At 39.8% G+C, this 23,705-nt stretch overlaps 1 protein-coding gene across 1 annotated transcript; it reads left to right on the top strand.

Annotated features, from left to right (window-relative positions):
- Positions 1-6,271: 6,271 nt before the first annotated feature.
- LOC131892068 (beta-1,4-galactosyltransferase galt-1-like) lies at positions 6,272-23,386 on the top strand. The gene is made up of 4 exons (XM_059241802.1): positions 6,272-6,423; positions 9,439-9,565; positions 9,678-10,869; positions 23,168-23,386. The coding sequence occupies exons 2-4, from the start codon at positions 9,446-9,448 to the stop codon at positions 23,365-23,367; spliced, it is 1,512 nt and encodes a 503-aa protein (XP_059097785.1). The 5' UTR covers positions 6,272-6,423; positions 9,439-9,445; the 3' UTR covers positions 23,368-23,386.
- The last annotated feature ends 319 nt before the right edge of the window (positions 23,387-23,705 follow it).

Here is a 23,705-nt window from a genome sequence, read left to right as displayed (position 1 = left end):
AATTTTCAGTGACCACTCAACTAAATGTACCTTGGACGCTTTTAAAAATGAATTTTCAAAAATCTGCTTTTGAGGGTTTTAGATATGGTTGTACAAGGTTTTAACTTAGTTTGAAATTATGCAAGAAATGGAAAAAATAATCTTTCATTTTTGCGATATTGAAAATCGATATTATATCTTTGGGAAATTGAATTAACACATAAGCGGGGCATTTTGGGGCTAAAAACGATGAAATTTGGACCACTAAATCCGATGTAACTAAGTAGCGGTGAAATAGATGATATCGTAAATTACATTCAAGAGCTAACTAAGTGTGCTTCTAATTTACATTGAGTAGGTTTTTGAAAATCTTAGTTTTTATAATGTTTTTAGGTATGTAAGTTTTTTATGTGGACTAGAATTCCATAAAACAATAAAATTAAAGTTGTTCCCTATGACTTCTTGAGGTAGAAAAATGCCAATTTGTGTTTGGGAATTTCTCTGGAAACTTGATAGGGCTTTTTGAACACCGTGCAGAGCAAATAAAGTTCTGGACTTGGTCTTTTTCAATGATATAATCTGATCTAGTATGTCAATGTGACACCTAGTAATCTGTCATATCATTATGTTCTGCAGATAGGGTCGACCATAACCCAAAAGGCAAAACCGGCCCAAAAGGTCGGTTTCTTTAAGTCAAGTTCAGAGATGAACACTGGCCGACTTTGCGGCCAAGCTCCGCAATAACACGATGTTCGGTGTGATTGACATGGTAAGGGGCTTCCATCAGATCCAAATGGCGCCATTTGATATCCCAAAGATCGCCATCATAACTCCTTTTGGTGTGTTCGAATTCTTGAGGATGCCTTTTGATGATGATGATGATGATGATGTTTTATTTAAGGTCTCGGGATGACATTAAAGATAGATAAGCACAAAGCGGGAAAAATAAAATAGACTGGATAGTAAAATGTATGAGATCCTAGGTTGACCTAGAGACTGGTCAGAGACGCGCGAGGTTTGACAAGTGCCTCCACTTCGAAAAAGTAAATGATCAGATGAACTAAAAAGTTTCCACAGATTTCGAACTGATGCGCTTTGTAAGAAAGAATACTGTCATGACAAGCACCAGTGAATATTTTTTTCAAGGACGCTGCAAAATTTTACTCAAAGATAAGCTGATGCATGGAAATTTCATTAGATTATTCAAATTAACATTATGGTAATGTGAACTTTCTGAGTCTCTCAAGTCCGCCAAATAATGTTGGAAAAGAATACACCCGGAGTCGTTGATACCAACGTAGTTTGACAAGACATAAGTAGAACCGTATAGTGCTACCTCGCATTTCTTTGTTTTCATAATTGCTAACAATTTCAGGCACCTTTTTATAAAAACCATTGTACATGAATCTTAATTGATTTACTCTGACTAAATCCTCGACTTTTAATATTCCCCATTTTTGAAATAGTTCACTTCTGTGACACCGTGACTTTGCCCCCACTATCCACCGGATGCAACGTTTCTGAAGAATGATGAGACTTTTAACTGCCGAGCTTGAGCCAAAAAATTCAATCCCATATTCAAGCCGGCTCCTGACGAGTGCATTATAAAGTAACAATTTTAACTTAGTTGGAATGGCCTGTTTAGCCATGAAAAGGGTAAACATCACTTTCCTGACAGTGTTGCTGACTAGACTTATATGATCCTTCCAATTCAACTGACTGTCTGTGTTTAGTCCCAAGAATTTGACAGATTTCTCAACCTTATTTGGGCCAACCTGCTGAACAGTACGGCCATTAAGTTCTAACCTAAAATCAGATTACCTTTTGCGGACTAAAACTAACATTCTGGGGTTATCTAAGTTCAACACTAGCTTGTTTACTTTCAGCCAACTTGCAAGGTTTTTAAGGCTATGACTGGCTTCAACTTCCATAACTTGTAGATTATTTCCGAAGTGTTGCAGGGTGTTGTTGTCCGCGAACATTGTTACTTTAAAATTAGTCGCGTTCGGTAGATCGTTGATGTAAATCAAGAACAAAAGTGGACCTAAGATGCTTCCTTGAGGCACTCCGCATGTGATGGTGGCAGGCTTAGACAAATTATTATTAATGAGTACTTGCTGTTGTCTATTTTCTAAGTAATTCTCAACCCAGCGTAAAACATTAGCACTGTAGCCGTATCTTTGCGTTTTCTTGACCAGGATTGCGTGATTCACGATGTCAAAAGCCTTTTTTAGGTCAATAAATATCCCAACAATATCTTAGATCGTCATGATCAGATATATTTTGCAAAAAGTTATGTATGGTATGAATAGTAGAATGTTTTGGCCTGAACCCAAATTGGACATTAGTTGGATGCCTTTCGGAAAAAGGGGCAAATATTTGTCAATACACTACCTTTTCAAGGACTTTGGACAAGAACAACAGGATGCTAATGGGGCAATAGTTAGAGATACTTTCCTTGTCTCTGCTTTAAAAAAAGGGCATCACTTTGGCACTTTTCCACTCAATGAGGAGGTAGCCACTAATCAAAGAAATATTATTAAGGCGTGACCAGGGTCTTGCAATTTCTTCTTTGATATTTTGTAGCATATTATTGGAAATTTCATCCAATCCGTAGCTGGACTTGCAGGGCAGTTTTGTAATTATGTTTAAAACATCGAAGTGGGTTACTACTTTAAAATAATACTGACGTGAACTACTGGGCCGAAGTAAATGACCTAAATAGTTCCTACTTTCATTATCACTAGATATTTCGTCCATCAGAACTTCACCAATTGTCGAAAAATATTGATTGAACGATGATGCTATAAGTTATCACAGTTTGGCCAATCTTAATTGTTAGAGGGAATTCGTTATTTATACGATTATATCCTAGTAGGGTTTTTGTACCTTTCCATATTTCACTATAGTTTCATTTATGTAATTCAAAGAAATTCTGCCAATAATTGGCTTTTGAGGTTTTTATTAGTTTGAAATATATCTTCGAGTAATGAAGAAATTGTGAATGATTTTCCACAGTGGGCTTTTTGTGATACTTCGTCATAAATTTTTGTTTATGCATCCGGGATGTCAAGAGACCAGATGTCATCCAGGGATTACGTTTAGTTTTTGAAATAGATTGATATTTAGTTATTGGGCAGGACACATTAAAGGCATCAAGCAATTGATTTTGAAAGTTGTGGAAGGATAGGATGCAGCCGGATCACTTTCATTTAAGTTCCAATGAATTTCTCTAAGTAGCCTGCAAAAATATGACAAATTCTTTGGACCAGTGCGTCGTTTGACTTTTAACATTTCTTCAGATTTAACCTTTTGCTCCATTTCAATTGAAACAAAAGGTGCTAAGTGGTCACTTACATCGCATACGAGTATCCCGCATTTCATGCTCAGCTTTCAATTTGTGAATATATTATCGATCAGAGTACTGGACAGAGGAGTTATTCTAGTTGGTTTACTGACAGTTGGAACCAATTCAAAGGTCATCATAAGGTCACTAAACTTATTGGATTTTGAAGAATTTTTTGTAAAGTCAATGTTGAATTATCCTTATAAAAATAATAATTTAGTTTTGCACTTCCTCAAAGAATTTTCAAGCTCAGAAATTGCATTTTGAATGTTGGCATCAGGGGGCATGTACACCGAGAGAAATATATATTTGTCTGTTTCAATTGCAATGAATTCGCAGTCATCTGAGACTAAGGAGAGGTCTTTTCTTCTTGTATATGTCAAAGAGGAATCAATTAGTATTCCAAATCCCCCTCTTCTACGACCAACACGTGTTTCAGATTCAAAGTTAAAATTATCAAAAGACAAATTAACACTATTGGCTTGCCAGATCTCTTGTAGGGCAACAACTTTGGGTCTTTGCTTCAAAAGAGAGTCCTCTAGCTTTAATTTGTTTGCCATGATGGATCTAACATTGACGGAAACCAACCACTCACCTCTAACCAACTCATTGCAATAACCTAAGTCGTTCAAAAGAGATGCTTCGCTCAGACATCCCTGCTCCCCGTTGTAGCCTTCCATCCTGACATGAAACGAGGAAAAAACGAGATCTTCCACTCATGACTGGTCCTCTGCATACAAGCGATTGGTTTGGTTATAAACTTGCTAGAGAGACAGAGATAAACTATGAAAACTTGATGATTTAATCCGTGGAAAATGAACATGGCGATAATATATGAGGGTCATTTTTGCGTCTAATAACATGACTTTTCACATAAGTAAGTTCATCTAGGTCAGGGTATGCTCACACCCTTGGGGGATCATCGCGTTTAGCCCATGACTCTGATCTAGTCAAACCTCGAGTTTCTTTCATCGATTTTGCTTCTTTCTTCCTTTCTTCTTCTTGTACTCCTGATTCTTGAATTTCGCTTTCTTTTCCTTCCGTTTCTTGATATTGTTGCTCATCATTTCTTTGAACTTTTCCCCCCTGTTTCGATTTCGTCACTTCCACCTTCGGCTTGTTCCTTTGTGACAGAGTTGTCACCTCCGGGAACGACCTCTTGTTGAGTAAAGACCTTCTTTGATAGGTTGTTCTTTGAGATGGTGATCCATTTGTCTTGATCCGGTTGCCGGACAACTTCTGAGCCTTCATTTTGACCCGTAGACTCTTAAGTGCCCACAGTTGTCTGACTCCCAGGTTGTCTTTTTGGTGTTAAAGGACAGTCATCCTTCAAATGACCCTCCTTGCGGCACCGAAACCACGTTCGGATTTGGTCACGGTGAGTGATCCAGATTTTCCTTTCCTCCACCATAATGAAATCTGGGATAGGAGCACTTGGGAGAATAAGAGCTCGCATTTTGGCCTCAAGAATGCGGCATAGGCATTTTAACGCCTGATGAACCAGATCTTGGGCAATGTCCCTTGCGCAGCATTTCGAAATATTCAAATTCACCCAAGCTACACTCACTTTGAAGTGTTTGCAAGTCATTTAAAAAAAGATTTGTGACCTTTCTTTTATCAAGATTTTATTGCGGTTTCACCAAACTCTCATACTTCATAAGGAAAGATGGAGTACCAAGCAAAATCATTGAACAAGTAGCTGAGTAGCAACCAAATTGTTGATTGCAACAGACCATTCATTGTCATGCATAATATTTCCTCGGCTTGTCTTTCAGTTAATGACAAAAGTTGTCAAACTGATGTGGGCCACAGTTGAGCTCCGTCGAGTTCGGTCGGGGCTGAGGCATGGCCTAGTCTATTTCGAGCTGGGTTGTATCATAGCTCGTCGATTTCGAGCTGAGTTGTATCATAGCTCGACGATTTCGAGCTGGATTGTATCATAACTCGTCGATTTCGAGCTGAGTTGTATCATAGTTTCGAGCCGGGTTCCAGCTCATTACATTTCTAGTAAACACAACGACCCGATTACCCAATTTTCGTGAGTTGGAGGGCCGCCCAGCTCATTTCTAGCGTAATTTGCGCGCCTAACCCCACCAGGCGTGTCCACCGTGTCCGGGCTCTCATTATCCATGGAGCACGTAACTACTGCCCTACTCCATGCATTATCTAGTTTTCTTTGTTTTGATTTTACAACGGCGATTCTGATTGGTCTTCTTTGTTGTTGTACATCTAGAGAGGGAATTTCAAATCTTCCCCTCATACCTTCAAACGTTTTTGACACTGTAGGTCCTCAAACTTGTGCGGGGGGAGGAAGATTTTATATTCTCGTGCCACTATCTGTCCTCATGTGCTAAGTCTATGATTACCAGCAACATCAATAAAAGCACTTACGTTCCGAGCTTTATACCAGACAGACTCAAAAGTTACTCTGCATCCAAATCTAACAGTCATTAGTTCCAAATTGGGGAAAAAATCGTTTCATGTAGTCTATTCACGAGTCTTTTGTAGTGAAACGGGTTCATATCTGTGGTCTACGGTTTTTTATGTCGTTCTTTTAAAAGATCATTATAGTGACTATTTGACCCTCAATAGGATTTTTCTTCTGAGCTCCGATAATACAACACTTTCGTCGATACAATTTACGCATGTTATGACGAAGAGTCTTGCATGAAAACACGAAATTTGTCATTCATTTTCAAACACCTGTTCTTAATATCAATTGGGTAATACATGTTGCGGATGGTTGCACTGATCATGGAGGATCCCAGCTCGAACTTTATTGCTTTTCTTTAATTTGGCAACTGATGGAGGGTCTACACTATGTTTTTTCAATCACTTTCGTAAATATTTGGATAGCTAGATTGAATAGAAGCTAGCTAATATAGGTAAGCGGTTTAAGAGCAAGCATGAATAAGGGAAGAATCTTGCCCCAGAGTGCGTGATCACTTGAGCAAGAAAACCTCACGTGGAGCACCTGCTCTTCAGGTAACCTTCTTTAAATTTAGTCTTCTCTTAATTTCTGTTGAGAGTGGTCCTATATTGATGTAAAAACCAGGCTAAGTGTTTGTGTCGTCTTAGTGATTGCGTGACTGCTTAAGGTTAGACAGATTTGAGCTTGTTTTTGCTTATTGTTCTTTCAATCTCAAGTACTTTAGTTGCTTGCAAAATTCTTAATTTCACTTTTTCACTCAGCTTTTCTTTTCCTCTATCCTTTTCTTCTTGCCTTTTTTAGGAGTATCTTTAACTCTGATGTTGCTTTAGTTATCGTTTTTTTGTAGTAGTTAGCTTCATAAATTGTATGTATTTTCATGCATTTCAAATTTAATTGCAAAGCAGGATGTAGAAATTTATTCTTTTTCATTGGGCGTTGTCAAATGCTGAAAATGGATGCTCTTGTATGTTCTTGGGTCAGTTTTTGCTCACTTAGGTTTCCTTGGTCGGAAGAGAGTCGAGCTGGATTCTAGGTTAAGGTCGTCTCCTCTTGTATTGTATTGCCTAGAGGGCTGAAAATGACCAAGGGAAAATTAAAACCATGGCGTCCCAAATTGACACAGGGACAACTAATCAGGCGTCGAAGGACATCCAGATGAAGCAATGAACCTACAAAGCTTGAAGCTTCATACGGTTGTGTAAAGTACCGGATTGGACTTCAGATGTGTGAGCTAGTCAGGCTGCGCCACAAGTGAGGCAAAAACTACCATGATTTTAGCACATACAGTGATTCCAAATCATCATTGACAAAATTGTTCATTATCTAAGGACATCGTTCGACAATTATCTTAAATCATTCAAGTCCAAAATTCATTTGTCAAAGATGAGGTTACATTGCAAGTGACAAAAATTTGCAGAAAATGCGAAAAAATAAATTTGGTGCCAACATTTTGTCATCAGATAGAAGTGTGGTGGCACTTCCGTCATGGTAGAACCAAAGAGTGCTCTGGTATGAAATCCCAAAGCTTTACAATTCTCTTGGTATAGAGGTAACGATACTCACAAGATGTTGGAAGAGGACCAACAATATCGTTGTAGAGAGCTCGGTGGCAAGGAACCTGAGAGAGGATTTAATTCGCGATTAAGATGACGTTTGTATCCTGTGACATTTGCGTACATAATTATTTGTTTTTGCGATTATACCAAACAAAATCAGTTTCAATGGAGCAGAAAGTAGAACGGATCGCAGAGTCTTGATTATTAAGCAATCTACCAGCAAAGCACAATCGGACGACTTGTAAAGACATCACACAGTAATGGTACACCATCCCGACCATTCACTTTATATTTAAGGCCACTAATGGAAGTTGGTAATAATTGAATTTTAATTCCTGTCGCGGCTTTTTGATAAGAAGTAAATGCCTTAAAACCTGAAAAATGTATTGCTCATTTATGTGATTGTTCAGCTTTAGCTGCTTTTTCTTTAAAACTGTGTAGCAGTTTATTCATTTTTGAATCATTGTCTAAGGTGTAGAGTTCAAAGTCCATTTGAATGTAGTGCTCATTCATACTTAGATGATTTTGTTCATTAGTAGCTTTTATGATGTTTTTAGGTATGTAAGTTTTTTATGTTGTCTAGAATGCCATAAAGCAATAAGATCAAAATTGCTCCCCATAATGTTCTAAGGTAGAAAATGCGAAGATGTATTTGGGAATTTCTGTCAAACCTTTTCAGGGTATTTTTACCACTGTGCTGGGTTAGGTTTTATTTTCTTGCTGGTCTTTTGATCTTGCTAATGATTGCGTTTGCAATTGACAGTCCCTTTGCATTCATGATGGATGCCAATTTGGGAAAAGTCAGTGAGCTAGGCAATGCTTGGACTTGGTCTTGGAAGGGAAGAATTCTTACGTACGTAGTCAATTGAGGAGTTAGTTGCCTTAGTCAATCAGACCAGGGTGTTGCTTGAAGAACAGGCTAGGCTCTCTCAGACGTTGAGAAGCCGACTGATTTGATCAAAGTAGAGGTTGAAGACATACCTCTACTTGAAGTAGAGCATAAAAAGATGGTGGAAGAGAAAACAGTGTGTTTTGTTTATTTTAAGCAGCCTTGTCCTTATGAAGGCAAAATCTGTCAGTTTGACCACCCTAAATGGTGTTAAAAACTTCACGTATTCGGCCTTGAGAGTTGTCAGACAATGAGACATTAGATGTGCTTTAATCTACGCTGTACCTCTGTCCAGGTAGAGGGGAGGCAAATTAATAGGCTAACTCAGTCTCACAGTCTTGAAGCTAACCTACCTTGTAATCCTGCACCACCCCCTTTCTTAACCCTCTTGACTTCCTCCCTCTCCCTCCTCCCACCTCTCACTCCCATTTTCGAGCTGGGCTGAGCTCCGGGCTAGCCCAGAGCTCAGCCTGTTGTCGAGTTTCGAGCCGGGTTCCAGCCCATTACATTTCTAGTTAACACAAAGACCTGATTACCCAATTTTCGTGAGTTGGAGGGCCGCCCAGCTCATTTCTAACGTAATTTGCGCGCCTAACCGCACCAGGCGTGTCCAACGTGTCCGGGCTCTCATTATCCATGGAGCACGTAACTACTGCCCTACTCCATGCATTATCTAGTTTTCTTTGTTCCTCCCACCTCTCACTCCCATTCCCACTTCCATCCTCTTCCCTTAAGTACCAAATCTGCTCCCATTCCCTTTGAACACCCTTCTCCCTAATATTCCTTGCCCTCCTTAATCCAACATATACAACATTCAGAGACGGTACGAAAAGTATCTGATACTGTACGTCTTCAAAAGCATCCATGAGCTCTGTCCCAACCCGGGAGTTAGGGTCAATTCTAGTGGCCGTAGAGGCTTAATGTGAGTTTTGAGAGCACGTTCAAGCCCTCGAGAATCCAATCTAGTTCAAACAATGAAGTCCACTTCTCTTCTTTCTCGGGCTCTTTCATTGTTTAATTTGCTTCCGTCTGATATTCGTAGGGAATACGTAGGCCTTGTTGCCCCTTTTTAAGTCAAACTTGTGCAAATTTTTAGGAAGCATTCCAGATCAATCCTACCTTTCGATGTTTGAGTACTTTTTAAGAAATCAAAGATTTTGCAATTATCCGGTGAGACCCACTGTGTTGTAAAAAGAAATGTCCCAGTCTGAGTGATAATTAAGACCATTCATTTCAGGTTAGTAATGTCCACATTGACCCGTGAATATATATTGCATTCCGGCAAGGTGCTTGCCTGTGCTCAAACCATTCTTCTTGCCATACTTTTGGCCTTGATATTCCACGTCTCACTTTTCCAGCTAAGGGTAATTACTTAATTACGTTAGCACACCGTATATTTCTTACATTGAGCTACTTCCCTTCGGTAAGGGCGCCAAAACTTATATGGCAAATTCCATCATGACATTTCCTTTTTAGGGAAGGCGGTCCAATCATCTACCACAAATATTTCAACCCAGAGATAAGTATGTTGATCTTAAACCCTCACAAGGATCAATTTCTATGGAAGCCAAAGCTGCATCCGCATCAAACACGTTAACCCCTCCAATGCTGAACTTGGATCCAACTTTTGATGATTGGATAGGAGGAAAGGTCAAGGGATACAGAATTTTTGCTTTCTCTGCTTTCCTGGACATTCGGAACACATCCGCCCCATATATTCGAGTTTTGGGGGCGGCACCCACCAACTATGCTCCTTTTGCTTCGGATATCCTGTGCGATGTGTTCCACGAGGACGGACAGCTTTTGACAACGGTGTCAAGTAAAATAAGGATTCAAATACCTTTTAATGGAGCGTCCAATTGCTCCTTTTTCTTTGAGTGCGATCTCTCATCCAGATCCAGGCCCATTTGGCAAACGGCCCAATGGGTTAGCTTGAAGAGTTCGCGTCCTCCAGATCAAAATAATACCTCCTTGCCTAAGCTGAGGATACATCGGTTGGCCGTACCCAATCCAGCTGATTCAGATGGAAAATTTGTCGCATGTATTAAGCCATTTTTTGGGCTTTGGAACTCTCCTTTTGCTTTGGTTGAGTTCATAGAGATGTACAAAATCTTGGGCGTATCCCATTTTGTGTTTTACGAGACCTCAATTGGAACCGAGGCTCGAAGGGTTCTCAAATATTATGAAACCAAAGGATTGATCACGCTATTTCGATGGACTCTTCCATACGGCCGGAATGATATCCTACACAATGCTCACCACACCTGTATCAATGACTGCAAGATGAGAGTCATCAACCGTTTCGAGTTTTTGGTGACAGTGGACGTGGATGAGTTCCTTCTGCCAACGAATGGCATGACTACTCTTTATGATCTGATTCAGGAAATTCATAAAAAAGAGCAAGCAAACAATCGGAACCCCTCATTCATTGGCGCATACACATTCCTCAACAAATTTTTCTTCAAGGAGTTCGGTAAAGTTGAAAATATCGATGGAGAACCTGGCAAAGCTGGAAAGATTGAGGACAAGTTAAGGATAAGTCTGAGCACACAAGCGTACGTGAAGAGGTCGCCATCTTTCTTTCCATATCGGAGAAGGTCGAAATACATAGCCCGTCCAAATGGAACGGACTTTTTGACGGTGCACCACACAGCCAATTTCTCCATAGGTAATATTGAGCGCAACTTGATAGAATTACATGTTGTAAAGGTTCAATATGATAAGATATGATGACTAGGGGTGCAGTAAACAACCAAATAAGATTTTAGGCCCCAAAAGAGTATTTATTGTGAGGCACTTCATTAGAAAAATGGACAATCTTTTTTAAGTCGTTCAGATTCATCAGTTCTGTAAGGATTGAAAAGGTTTCAGCTCAGACAACCTTAACTTTAGGGTTTCACTTTACGCAAGGACACAAAGAAAGAAAATATTTAGCTATCGTCCAGCTAACCTGCAGGGTTGACGTACTTTTTTCTGGTTTGGGTTTTCGCGGGCTTTGCTAACCGCTACAAGGACTGTAATCCCCACTAATGCCTATTTTTACAGAATTCCTTACCGCTACTTAGATTGGAATCCTAGTAGTATAAGACGAGAAATTTACTCATTTCACTTAACCTTATTCATATCTATATTATTTGATCGACCAACGAATTAGAGTTGGGTGATCTGGTTAACATTGGTATATAAGGTTGATCGGGAAATTTAGTCAAAACTTGTCCAAGTCTGGCTCAAATCCTGCCATTGGATCAACGCTTACATATTCCCTACGAATTTCAGAGGGAAGCAAATTAAATAATTAAGGAGCCCAAGAGAGAAAAGAAAAGGGCTTCATTGATTGAACCAGCCTGGATTCTGGAGGGTTTGAAGGTGCTCTTCAAAACGCACATTAAACCTCTAGGGTCACAACAATTGAACCTAAATCATGGTTGGGACAAAGCTTATAGATGTCTAGTGTAATCGACGACGCCCAAACCAATCGAAGCCGAGTAGACTTACAGTGTACTCCATTATATGAATTGCCACGCAATTCATGATATTATGTAACTGGACGAAGATGGCGTGATTTGGTCACGCACCAACAAGTTGCGACAAAGACAATTCCGTCGCAACAGATGTCCATCTTCAACGATGATCCCGTTGTAATAACCGGATGTCAACTCATACATTCACTGGTGCTCACAGGCCTTTGGATATGAGCGCAACATCACGCCATCGGTGGACCTTATGTAAAATGAAATGTTTTTGACCTGCATATAAACTCCTGTTTTAGAATCACCGAGAAGTAAGAATAAACGCTCGTCTGAAGAGTCAGATCCAGCTTCTTATTTCCATCTTCAGTGAGAATTATCACTCAGTGTTAGAGTTCGAGCTAGCTAGAGTATAAGACTCTGTCATCGTCGTCAACTCCAAGTTCTGATCAACGTATTGGGAAGAAACACTTATTTATCGGTACACGATTTAACATCATTTGGTATCATCATTGGTTTAGCAGTAGTGGTTGGAACCCCAATTGACTACTGAACTTTGTGGCACCGCTCCCATGGATCGATTACGCTTCCTCATTGACCGACCTCCATCGATCCCGCCACAGATGCTTTTGAAGACGTACAATATCAGATACCTTTCGTGTCTTCTCTGAGCACTGAACAGTCCCAAAGTTTTTAATCCCTCCCAATACCCAATATTCACATTCCTGTGATGTTCGCAGTGAAACATCACAAGACTTGTACGACCTTTTGCAAACCTGCGCTGAAATGTCCTCGGAACCCATGCTGGCTAGAAGGAAGGACATCATAGATTTCAAGAAAATCTAGAATCATGATACGAGAAAACAGGAGCAAGAACCTGTGAGCATCTCATCAGAAACTGAGATGTCACTCCATCAGGGCCAGGGGAGCTCGAGAGTCTCAAGTCCCTGATGGCCTGTAAAGCATCCTGATCTGTGACTACAAGATCATCTAAATGCTCAGCTTGACAAGCCTTGCCAGTCCCAACAAACTCATCAATAGAGCAATGGACTGTTCCTCCTAAACTCAGTGGAGTTGAAAACACACTAGAGAACTGATCTCCAAGCATGTTAGACATAGTCTTTACATTGCTAATGGCTTCCCTATCAACCTCAAAAGGCCCAACAGAGTGTTTCATTTTTCTCTTAGAGTTCGCATAAGGGAAAAATGCCTTCGGATTCGACCTTCGGATTCGACTTGACCTCCTGAACAACTCTACTGTCCTTTTTCAACTGATCTGTCTCAATGGAGGCCTTAATTCTACCTTGGATTAAATCCAACTTTCTTTGAAGGCTAGCTACAACTACTGGATTCAAAGTGCTCTGGAGCCTTTTTGCTAGTTTGCAACTCTTTTTGAACAAATTCTTCCTATACTTCGGAATTTTAGAATGTGCCCCGCCCTTTGAAACACATTCAGAGATTGCTAGACTGGAACAGACGTCCTCAAAAACTAGAATCATTTTGTCTATGGCTACATCAATGGACGATTCCTTTTTCAGCATTGAAATAAGATCAAGCTCCCCTAACCTTTCTATAATCAACGGCCAATATTCATCTTTGAACTTGAACTTAGCCAGACCGACCTTTTTGGCCGATCTTACTCTAGAGCACGCCGGCTTTTGAGTAATGGTCGACCCTATCTCGAGAACATGATGATCTGACAGATTACTAGGTGTCACATGGACATACTGGATCAGATCAGGGTCATTGGAAAAAAACAAGTCAAGAACGCTATTCGCTCTGGTGGCTACACCAACATGCTGAGAGAGATTGCGCAAGATCGCAAACTCCTCCAGCTTTTCGAACGACTGAGACGTCGATTTCGAAATGGGAATATACCCATCTGGACTAGCCTCCCACTCTACAACGCTAGCCGGAAAATTGAAGTCCCCTACAAAGAAAACCTTTGAGCAAACTGACTGGTCCAACTCATTTCCTATGAATTTGAGAGCTGACAAGAACGAGCTTACTGAACAAGAGGGGGGCCTATGTATTGTCGCAATGGACAGATCAAGACCTTGAAGATGACAAACTAAGACCTCTACTTCTCCATTAGACATTTTTACATGACTAGTGTGCAGGTCATTTCTAACATATAGACATACGCCCCCATGCGGAAAAATGGGATTGTCAGGGCGTACTCTATCACATCGAACTAAATTGAAACCAACCATGGCCAGCTCTTCATCTAAGACTCCTGGTCGAAGCCAGGTTTCTGTCATGGAAATGAACGAGACCTGCCTATCTAAAGCTAGTTCCTCAAGAACCTTGATCTTTGTGCTATCTTTTTTGGAAATAAGACAATGCACATTCAAATAAAGCCCTTTTATGGGCAGATAGTCCTTCGATGGACTAGAGCTATCACATCTTTGACTAGGCTCTCTAACCTTAAAAAATCCTGTTTTTGGACAAAACTAACCTTAGGTGGAGGATAAGAGACACCATTGGGACACCATTCTGGGTGAGCCAGTTTACACCCTTTGCCTGCCTTTTTGCATAAAGGAAGGAATTTCTGCCACTTTCTGCCACCTTTTTTTTGCCCGGTGGTCAAAATGGCTTTTAATAATTTTCCATCAAAGTTATATTCTCGTTGGCAAAATCCACTTTCAAGGAATTTCTGCCACTTTCTGCCACCATTTTCTGCCACCGGTCAAAAATGGCTTTTAATGATTTCTCATTCCTAATCAAGTGTGAGAAATAGGATCAAGAACCTGCAAGCATCTCATTACAAACTGAGATGTCACACCATCAGGACCAGGAGAGCTCGGGAGTCTCAAGTCTCTGATAGCCTCTGAAGCTTCTTGATATGTGGCTACAAGATTATTTAAACGCTCAACTTGACAAGCCTTGCCAAGTTCAACAAACTCATCAATAGAGCAATGGGCTGTTGCTCCTACACTCTTTGGAGTTGAAAACACACTAGAGATTTAATCTCAAAGTATGTTGGCCATAGACTCTACATTGTGTATGGCTTCCCCATTGACCTCAAAAGGCCCTACAGGACGTTTCATCTTTCTCTTAGAGTTTGAATAAGAGAAAAATGCTTTCGGATTCCACCTCATCTCCTGAACTAATCTACTTTTCTTTTTCAACTAATCTGTCTCAATGGAGACCTTAATTCTACCTTAAATCAAATTCAACTTTCTTTGAAAGACTATACACAATTACTGGATTTAAATTGCGAATTTGAAACTATTGTTATGTTTGTTTGTCCGCCCTTAGACGAAGCAGAGGGCGCTTCCTCGACTCAGTGAGCAGGACTTTTGAATTAGCTCCTTGTTGTGTGTGTCCCGAAAGACACACCCTATATCTGAGCACGAACTTCTAGAATTATGAACTATGTACGAGCTTGCCGCCAAATCCGCCTGCCCTGGGTCGTGGCCGAATTGGCCCTAAAATTCGAAATTAATGTAGTGTATGCTACATGACTTTGGCCTGAGTTCCAAATGCATGGCAAATTTGGCCATGTTCAACAATTCAACAAGACCTTGTGGTTGCATCAAGTGCTTTCTTGGAATAAAATGAAAGGTTAAGGAGATAAGAAATCCGTGTTCGCATTCCACATCTCTAGAAACCCGTGATCAGAGCCCATTTTTTTATAGCCAAGTAGTGATTATTAGATCGAGAAATGGTCTCATCATATTGCATAATGTTCCCTACTTGGCCTTATAAACTGGGCGCTGATCCCCGAGGAGTGATTTAACCCAGGAACACTAAAGAGCGGAAACAACAATGCTCTCCTTTGCCCGCCAAGTTAGGCCATTGCATTGAATTAAGACAGTAACTCTAGTATCAATAAAACAAGATTAGCCATGCTACGTTTAAGTGTTTTTTTTTAGTAAATTATGATGTTTTTGTTCTACAACTCTGTTCATATGCTAAATATTTCTGATTAATTTTGAAATTCAGAACAGTAAACGAAATGCCCATGAATATGAAGTAAACTAAAAACAGTCAAAATGTGTTTCAAATTAGCAAAAGTTGCTCAAAACTGGCTCAAAAAAACTGGAAAATCAACACGAATCATTTAATTAATTGATGAGGAACCTACCTACACTTACAAAATATAAAAGAAATGTAAGGAATAGGCAATAAAAGTACATGTACAAAAATGCTAACAAATCAGAATATTTGGAATAGTTAATTGATAATTTTGTCTGATACCAAACTTTTGACAAAAAGCATTAACCAATGAATGAGTTGTCTTTAAATAGAGGTAAAATTTCTACTTATTAAAAAGTTTATATAAAAGGCAGGCATTAGTTTAAAGGGCACAAACTAATAACAAAGTCTAGTTCAAAAGATTTGAATTTTAATTTTGGACTGCATTTTCCCCTTTTTTGGTTTTGGGTGCTAGAGTTGGAGGAGTGAGCCTTGCCTGGCCAACAAAGCCAGCCGTCACATCATCCATTTCCAAATTCCATTAAGCAGTTTCAAGTCCGGTATCAGTTTTTGGTTCTCTATCTGTGGGTTTTGTTAGCGTCTGAAAGTTTCCTTTGGGAAAGGTCAGGGAGGAGATTTGAAGCAGGGCCTAACTCATGCCAGGAAACACCACTAACCACTACACCACATTGCCTCCCCATTCAATTTAGTTTTTTTATCAAAAGCATCTAATATAGTCCGATAAAAAAAGGCATCACATTTGTTAAGACATATCATTTCATGATTGTAAAGCATTCATATGAGTTTGAAGAGAAATATGTAGCCCAGAGCTTCAATATGCATACTTTGGGTTTGAAGGTCATTCCCAGAGTTAGAACCATAGTTTCATAACAAGTGCACCAAATTACTTGAAATTTGGTCAAGATGTTCCTGAAACAATTTTCTTCAAACAAGATTTTTTGCAAAAATATACTGACTCATTGTGTTTAGAGCAAGCTCTTGCTTTATTAAGAAAACCCTGTTAGCACTTTTCTGTTATTGTCCTTCAAGACATGTTTGAAGTCAATTTAAGTGTACTAACTTGCCTAGTTTGAGGCACATACCATCAATGGTTATAAAACGGATATTAGTCACACATTTTCTTCAGTAGTTCTGTCAATAATTGACATTAAAAAATTTCTGCCCCAAAAGTATAGGCCTAACTTGGCAAGAAATGTTTGGTGATCACAAAAAGTGGCTTTTCCATGCTTTAGTAGCCTTGTATACAAGGTGGTACAAACACCCTTCAAGGTGTTGATGGAAATTCCCAAGCACATCTTGGCAATTTTCTCCCTCAGCAAATCATGGGGAACAATTTTGATTTTATTTCTTTATGAAATTCTAGCCCACATAAAAAACTTACATGCCTAAAACTTAATAAAAACTAAACTTTTCAAAAACCTACCCAATGTAAGCTGGGAGCACATTTAGTTAGCTCTTGACTATAAATTATGATATCATTTATTTCACCGCTACTTAGTTACATGGAATTTAGTGGTCCAAATTTCATCGTTTTTAGCCCCAAAATGCCCCGGTTATATGTTAATTCAATTTCCGAACGAATTAATATCGATTTTCAATATCACAAATACAAAAGATTACTTTTCCTCTTCTTACATAGTCTCACAATAGCTAAAAATGCTATCTACATAATGTCACTTAAAACACACTAAAAGTGTAATCTTTGAAAATGTGTTTTACAATCATCATGTGTACACTTAGTTATGCATTCTTTTGAATTCTGAAGACAATACATACAACAAACAATGTTATAGCTTTTGTCCTTTCTTGACGACTTTGTTGAAACTGATTGAAAATAGCTTCTTTAAGGCTTCATTGATATTTGTGAAATTTTCAGTGACCACTCAACTAAATGTACCTTGGACGCTTTTAAAAATGAATTTTCAAAAATCTGCTTTTTTGAGGGTTTTAGATATGGTTGTACAAGGTTTTAAGTTAGTTTGAAATTATGCAAGAAATGGAAAAATAATCTTTCATTTTTGCGATAGTGAAAATCGATATTAAATGGAAATTGAATTAACATGTACCTGGGGCATTTTGGGGCTAAAGCGATGAAATTTGGACCACTTAATCCGATATAACTTAGTAGCAGTGAAATAGATGATATCGTGAACTATATTTTAGAGCTAACTAAGTGTGCTCCTAATTTACATGGAGTAGGTTTTTGAAAATTTTACTTTTTACAATATTTTTAGGTACGTAAGTTTTTTATGTGGACTAGAATTCCATAAAGCAATAAAGTTAAAGTTGTTCCCTATGACTTTTTGAGGTAGAAAAATGGCAATTTGTGTTTGGGAATTTCTCTGGAAACTTGATAGGGCTTTTTGAACCCCATGTTTAGCCATAGGAGAAGAAACATACATGCAAAAATCGAGCATGTTGTGGTTGCTTTATTGTAGCTGAATCGGTAACTGGACCAGTGTACCTCCACTCAATTGGAAGCAGCGCCTCTATAATTAGAAACCATACCCTATCTATGAGCGCTATATTTCTAATTTTTTTCACAACAAAGAACTTTTAGTGATGCCATACTTGACACAATCATGCCCAACAATTAAAACAATTAAAGTCAGTGAACGAGTGTGCCTGGCTGGCTGGCACCGCACTCTCTAGGCCTTGCTTCCTCTATGATAAAACTTCACGTACGTCCTATTCTAATTAAAGATAGGGTGTCTTCAAAAATGAGAGAGAACGTTTGTGTCCTGTGTAGGAAAAACGTTGTGACAAAACGTGGCATTCCGTTCCTTAGAGTGCCCTGTGGTCAATGTAGTGATAACATTTGTGAAATGACTAAAACCAAGAAGAGGGGCGCAAATTCGCCACTTAATTCGATGGCAAAAAAGGCGGAAAACTCGGCCCCGATGGCCACCGTGACCTCAATGACCCCGACGGCCCCGGGGCCTTTTGTCACCTCGACGACTCCGATGTCCACAGCGGCCTCAATGACCTCAGCGACCCCTATTGCTTCGACTGTTGTCTCAGTGGTGGCCCCGACTACCTCGGTAGTCAGCTATGCTAATGTAGCCCAAGAAAAGAGAAAATTCCCCAGCTTGAAAATTGAAATCAGGAGGAAAGACCAAGGAGCAATTGAGAGAAGTACCAGGCTGCCCACCATAGCAGCAGGGCAGGTCATCATTCAAGATTTAGGCTTGGGAGTGGAGGAGATTTCTGACATCAGATTCTTCAGGGAATCGTCAGGGAGGTCGTGTGGCATCAAGGTCAAGACTGTGGCAGACATCATAATCAAGGAGAGATTCAGTCATACGTACTTTGAGAAAGAGGAGCTTGGAGTCATGTGGTGCTTCTCGCTCAAGGGTTCAGAGAAGGTCGAAATCCATCAGCTCAGGCTAATCAATGTACCGGATGAAGTCACTGACAGGGATTTAATAGCCGCTGCATATAGTGTTGCTGAGCCAGTATCAGGTGTAATTAAGGAAACCTACAAGGAACATCATAGCCCCCTACTGGCTGGAATCCCAAATGGGAATGTCTTCATCAAGGTCAAGAAGGTGAGAGAAGGGTTACCCACCCATCTTTCTATCAAGGGCAAGCGGATCAGAGTCGTTCTACGAGAGAAGGGCAGCAAATGTTACAAATGCAAGGAGGAGGGTCACATCGAAAAAAACTAAGTTTGGACTGTCCATTCCAACCCCTAGGGATGGGGATGATGATATCATTGATGAGGAGACCTTTGTGAACGAACATGATGATGGAAACCAAATAGATAATGAAGAAGAAGTTGGCGAGCACTCTGGTGGGCATGTTCTTCGACATGAACACTACAGTCCTCCCAAAGACATTTACCCGTCACTGGAGGAGGCACGAACGAAGAAAATTGTAAAACCTATCCCAGAGAGTGTAAATGATCTCTCAGACAAACCAGTACTCCGATCAAGCACAAAATGAAGATTGCAGCGTTAAATATTCAGAGAGGTTTCTATACGAAATTTCATGAAATTGAAGCTTTGGCTGGAAGAGAAGAGATGGACATACTTTTTCTCAGTGAGGTAGATATACTTGAAAACGAATTCATTCCAAGATGCTTTGGTTATTCCAAACTCACTGATGAAAGAAAAAAGCACAGAGTATTAGCATATGTGAAGAACAAGATTGTGATAAATCAGATTCATTATCCGGGTGACCTATCGTGCATTGTTCTGAACACGACACAGTCAACTATTGCATCGATCTACAATGACTTTACTGTTGATGGATCAAAACTATCGGAGAGTGAGAGAGCCACCAGACTCTTTGAGTTTCTTGACTGGTTTTCAAAAATCAGCAAGAAAAAATCGACCCTACTCGGAGATTTCAATGTGGACTGGCTGGCTGAAAAGGAGTCAAACCGGAGGAAATTGTTAGCTTGGGCACTTGACAATGACTTCTCCAAAACAGTGACGAAACCCACCCGTGTTGTAAATGACAGAAGAGGGAAACATAGCACACAGATAGATCTATGTTTCATCCGAGGGCATAGCTATCATTGCAGAGTCATTGATCCAAAAATATCCGACCACCACATCATAGTGACGTCAATCTCTAGATCAAAGAAGTGCTCTCTCAAGAAAAAGATATACGTGACTAAGTTCACACCAGATTCAGTGAAGACTGCCCGACAAACACAACCAAAACTGGATGTGAAGAGGATGGGGTTGGCAAACGCTGTATCAGCCATTACAAGTTGTTGTCAAACACTAATAAAGGAAGCCACAAGAGAGAAAATTGTGAACATTAGCCCCAGAGCTGAATGGTTCACCCCACATCTTAAGAATCTACAAACGGAGCTATTTCTCTCCGAGTACAAGAACAAGAAATTGCGTAATATATATGTCAGGGAATTGGATAAGGCCATAAGAAAAGCGGAATCAAATATGAGGTGTAAAAGCCTTAGTAAAGGAGTGTGGAACATCATAATCAGAAAAGACTCATCGTTCCAAGACAATATCAGATTGACCAAGCAAGATGGAGGAATTACGTCAAGTGACAAAGAAAGCGCTAATTTTCTGGCACAGCATTTTCAAGATAATGTGAATACATTGAGGAATCATTCTGAACCATCAAGTGTGATAAAATTACTGAAACAAGAGTACAAAGGAAGAGAAGATTGGGATTTGCAAGAATTGACAGAAATAGAGGTGTCCCGTCTAATCGATTCTCTCCCAAGTAAAATAAGCAGTTGACCCGACAAAATAAGCTACAGATTTATAAAAACGTTTAAGTTTGAAATACTCATCTGCCTTACTCAAATATTGAATGAGTCACTTGAAATTGGCGAGTTCCCCTCGGACTGGAAGCTTGCTAAGACAGTACCTGTATGGAAGAAAAAAGGAAGTAAGGAGATCCCTGGCTCGTATCGCCCCATTGGACTAACAAGCTGCCTTGGGAAGATTGTCGAGACAGCAGCATGCAAACAACTTCAGGATAACATTGAAAGGAGAGGCATTATTCCAGATGGACACCATGGCTTCCGAACCGGAAGGGGAACAAGCACTACTCTAATGGAGGTGAATGAGCGGGTGAAGCAGGCGCTCTCAGAAAAGATGAAGGTCACGATAGTGGCACTGGACGCAAGTGCAGCTTTCGATCTCATAGACAGAAACTTTATCGTTCAGTCTATGAAAGTGATTGGGGCGGGTCCCAAGTTTCTAAAATGGACAAAATGCTACATGAGTGGCAGAGAGTCGTATGTGCAAGTTGGCATCGAACAATCAGAAAGAGTGGGGTCAGACACTGGGGTGATATAAGGAGGTCCATCAAGCCCCACGTACTACAACATTGGAACAATATCACTGCAGCTCTGGGTGGTGTTAGCAACAAGCATTCAATATGCTGATGATAGCGTCAGTATCGTTGTTGGTGAAACCATTGAAGAATGTGAGGATAAAGCGCAGAAGGTGGCGAATAAGATTTGTGAATGGTTTGATGCTGTCGGTCTTTGCCTCAACATCTAGAAGTCTGAGCTCATTGGGTTTGGGTTTTCGCCCTCTCCTATAATAGTGAAAGGAAGCCTTGTACTTCCAACGAGTTCCATTAGGTTTCTTGGGTGTACAATCCAAAATGATTTAAAATGGGACCAGCAAACGGAAGAAATTTGCAAACAAATCAGCATGTCAGCCTGCTGAATTAGATTTGAGGGTCGAAATTTAAGAGTGAAAGAGAGAACCATATTGTACAACTCCTGGATAAAAGGAAAACTGATGTCAAATGGCCCCGTCTATCTACCCCTGTTGAATGAAGTACAGAGAGGGAAGATCCAGACAGCCTGTAATGGCTGTAAAAAGGGCAGTCAAACAAGTACCAAGACATGGCAAACTACCGCTAACAGAAATGAGGCAATCCTTGGAATTAAGTCGGTGGAAGAACTTTGTGAGATGTCAATCCTGCTCGAGGGCTGGAAACTCAGACCAGGAAATAATGACCAACATGAAGGCCCGATGACAAGAGCAAAAGCCAGAGGGAATGTGAGCGAGTGGAAGACGACTGGATGGAAAGGGAAAATGGTTAGTGTGAAAGCAAGGGCAGCATGGAACAGACTCCCTGACGAAATCCGATGTGAAATGACCCTGAGAAGGCGAGAGTTTTGATAAAGAACTTTGTGATGCACCATTAAAGAGCATATCAATGTGGCCATGGATGCAAATAGAGGGAAATGGCTCTCTAAGTACAAATCCATCAATATATGTATCAACAACACATACAATGGCTCATAAATACACACATATTATATTATATTATTATTATTATTATTATTATTATTATTATTATTATTATTATTTATTATAATTATATAATTTTTATTATTATTATTATTATTATTATTATCATTCATATTATTATGCAATGTAAGTACATACCCATCCTGAATATTAAAGTATTAAATATTGAACATGTATTCGACCTAAAGCTTAGTCATGAGAAGCCCACTGAAAAACATGATGCTGCAAGAGGGACTCTTAAGTTTCGACAAGTTATGACAGACTTGGAACAAGTGTAGCAAGCGCACCCATCTGCGATGGCAAAAATCCACTTTGCAGGAATTTCTGTCACTTATTGCTACCATTTTCTGCCACTTGGTCAAAAATGGCTTTTAATGATTTCTCATCCCTGGCACCCATTCCTTTGTGTATAATGCTATGCGCCTACTGAATAAACAACAGTTTACGACTCACTCCCGAAAACGACAGTCTCGTCCCTTTGTTAATAATCTTTAAGTTTCACTGGGCCTTGAGTTTATTTCTCGTTGAACTTGATTCGAGCAAAACAGGGCGACCGTGATCTAGGTTGACCAATGCAAACCTGCTAAAGGGCCTCTCGTCTTCCAAATGTTTGATTTTTCTTAACAATGCCGGAGTATGATTCAATTACTTTTTTTAATCTCAAAACGAACTATTCTTCCTAAGAACATGCCATCATGAGGTTTTAGCATATTGAAAAGTCAATTCTCAATGCAAAACCCCTTAATTCGGGGGTCCATTTGATCCTAATGTTTATTATTATGAGTTGTTTTTTGGCTTCCAGGATACAGAGACTATGTTGTTCCATCGCATCTGGGCCTGTCTCAACATTACCGACTTTGTGCATGGCGTGAAGTCAAGATTTGCCTAAACCAGGAGCCATTAATTGACACCAATGCGTGGACATGGGCAACCTCATTAGTGTCAGCCGTTAAAGAGGCATGCTTGCTTCTTGATTTAAACAACATAAATGTGTGCCCTTAGATTTGAAATAAGATATCAACGGTACCAAATTTTAGCCAGCTTCATTTGGGTGTGTATCCGATCAAGCAATGATTCTATTAATCAATGCGGAATTACACGAACAAAGTGGGAAGTTAGCTTGAATTATGTTTGAAATGAAGGATTTACCATTTCGTTCAATTCTTGATTTCTGGTGAATTGTAAATGTTAGACGGTTCGTGAGTGCTGAAAGCAGGGTCGCGGTGGATACTTACAGGGCCAAGCAAAACAACCAGAATATTTAACCTGAAGTGGAATAATGGGGTTCCATTAACTAAAGCTGGTAGCCAAAATGACCAGCTCAAAAACTCATTAGATGT

The sequence above is a fragment of the Tigriopus californicus genome, chromosome 12 (assembly GCF_007210705.1).
Source record: "Tigriopus californicus strain San Diego chromosome 12, Tcal_SD_v2.1, whole genome shotgun sequence".
NCBI classification, from domain to species: Eukaryota; Metazoa; Arthropoda; class Copepoda; order Harpacticoida; family Harpacticidae; genus Tigriopus; species Tigriopus californicus.
This window is presented reverse-complemented; position numbering and strand designations above follow the sequence as displayed.

Coding starts and splice junctions, on each gene's coding strand:
- LOC131892068 (XM_059241802.1), top strand. CDS start 9,446: ATGTCCACATTGACCCGTGAATATATATTGCATTCCGGCAAGGTGCTT. Junction 9,566..9,677: donor TCTCACTTTTCCAGCTAAGG/GTAATTACTTAA, acceptor TTTCCTTTTTAG/GGAAGGCGGTCCAATCATCT. Junction 10,870..23,167: donor CACAGCCAATTTCTCCATAG/GTAATATTGAGC, acceptor TTTGGCTTCCAG/GATACAGAGACTATGTTGTT.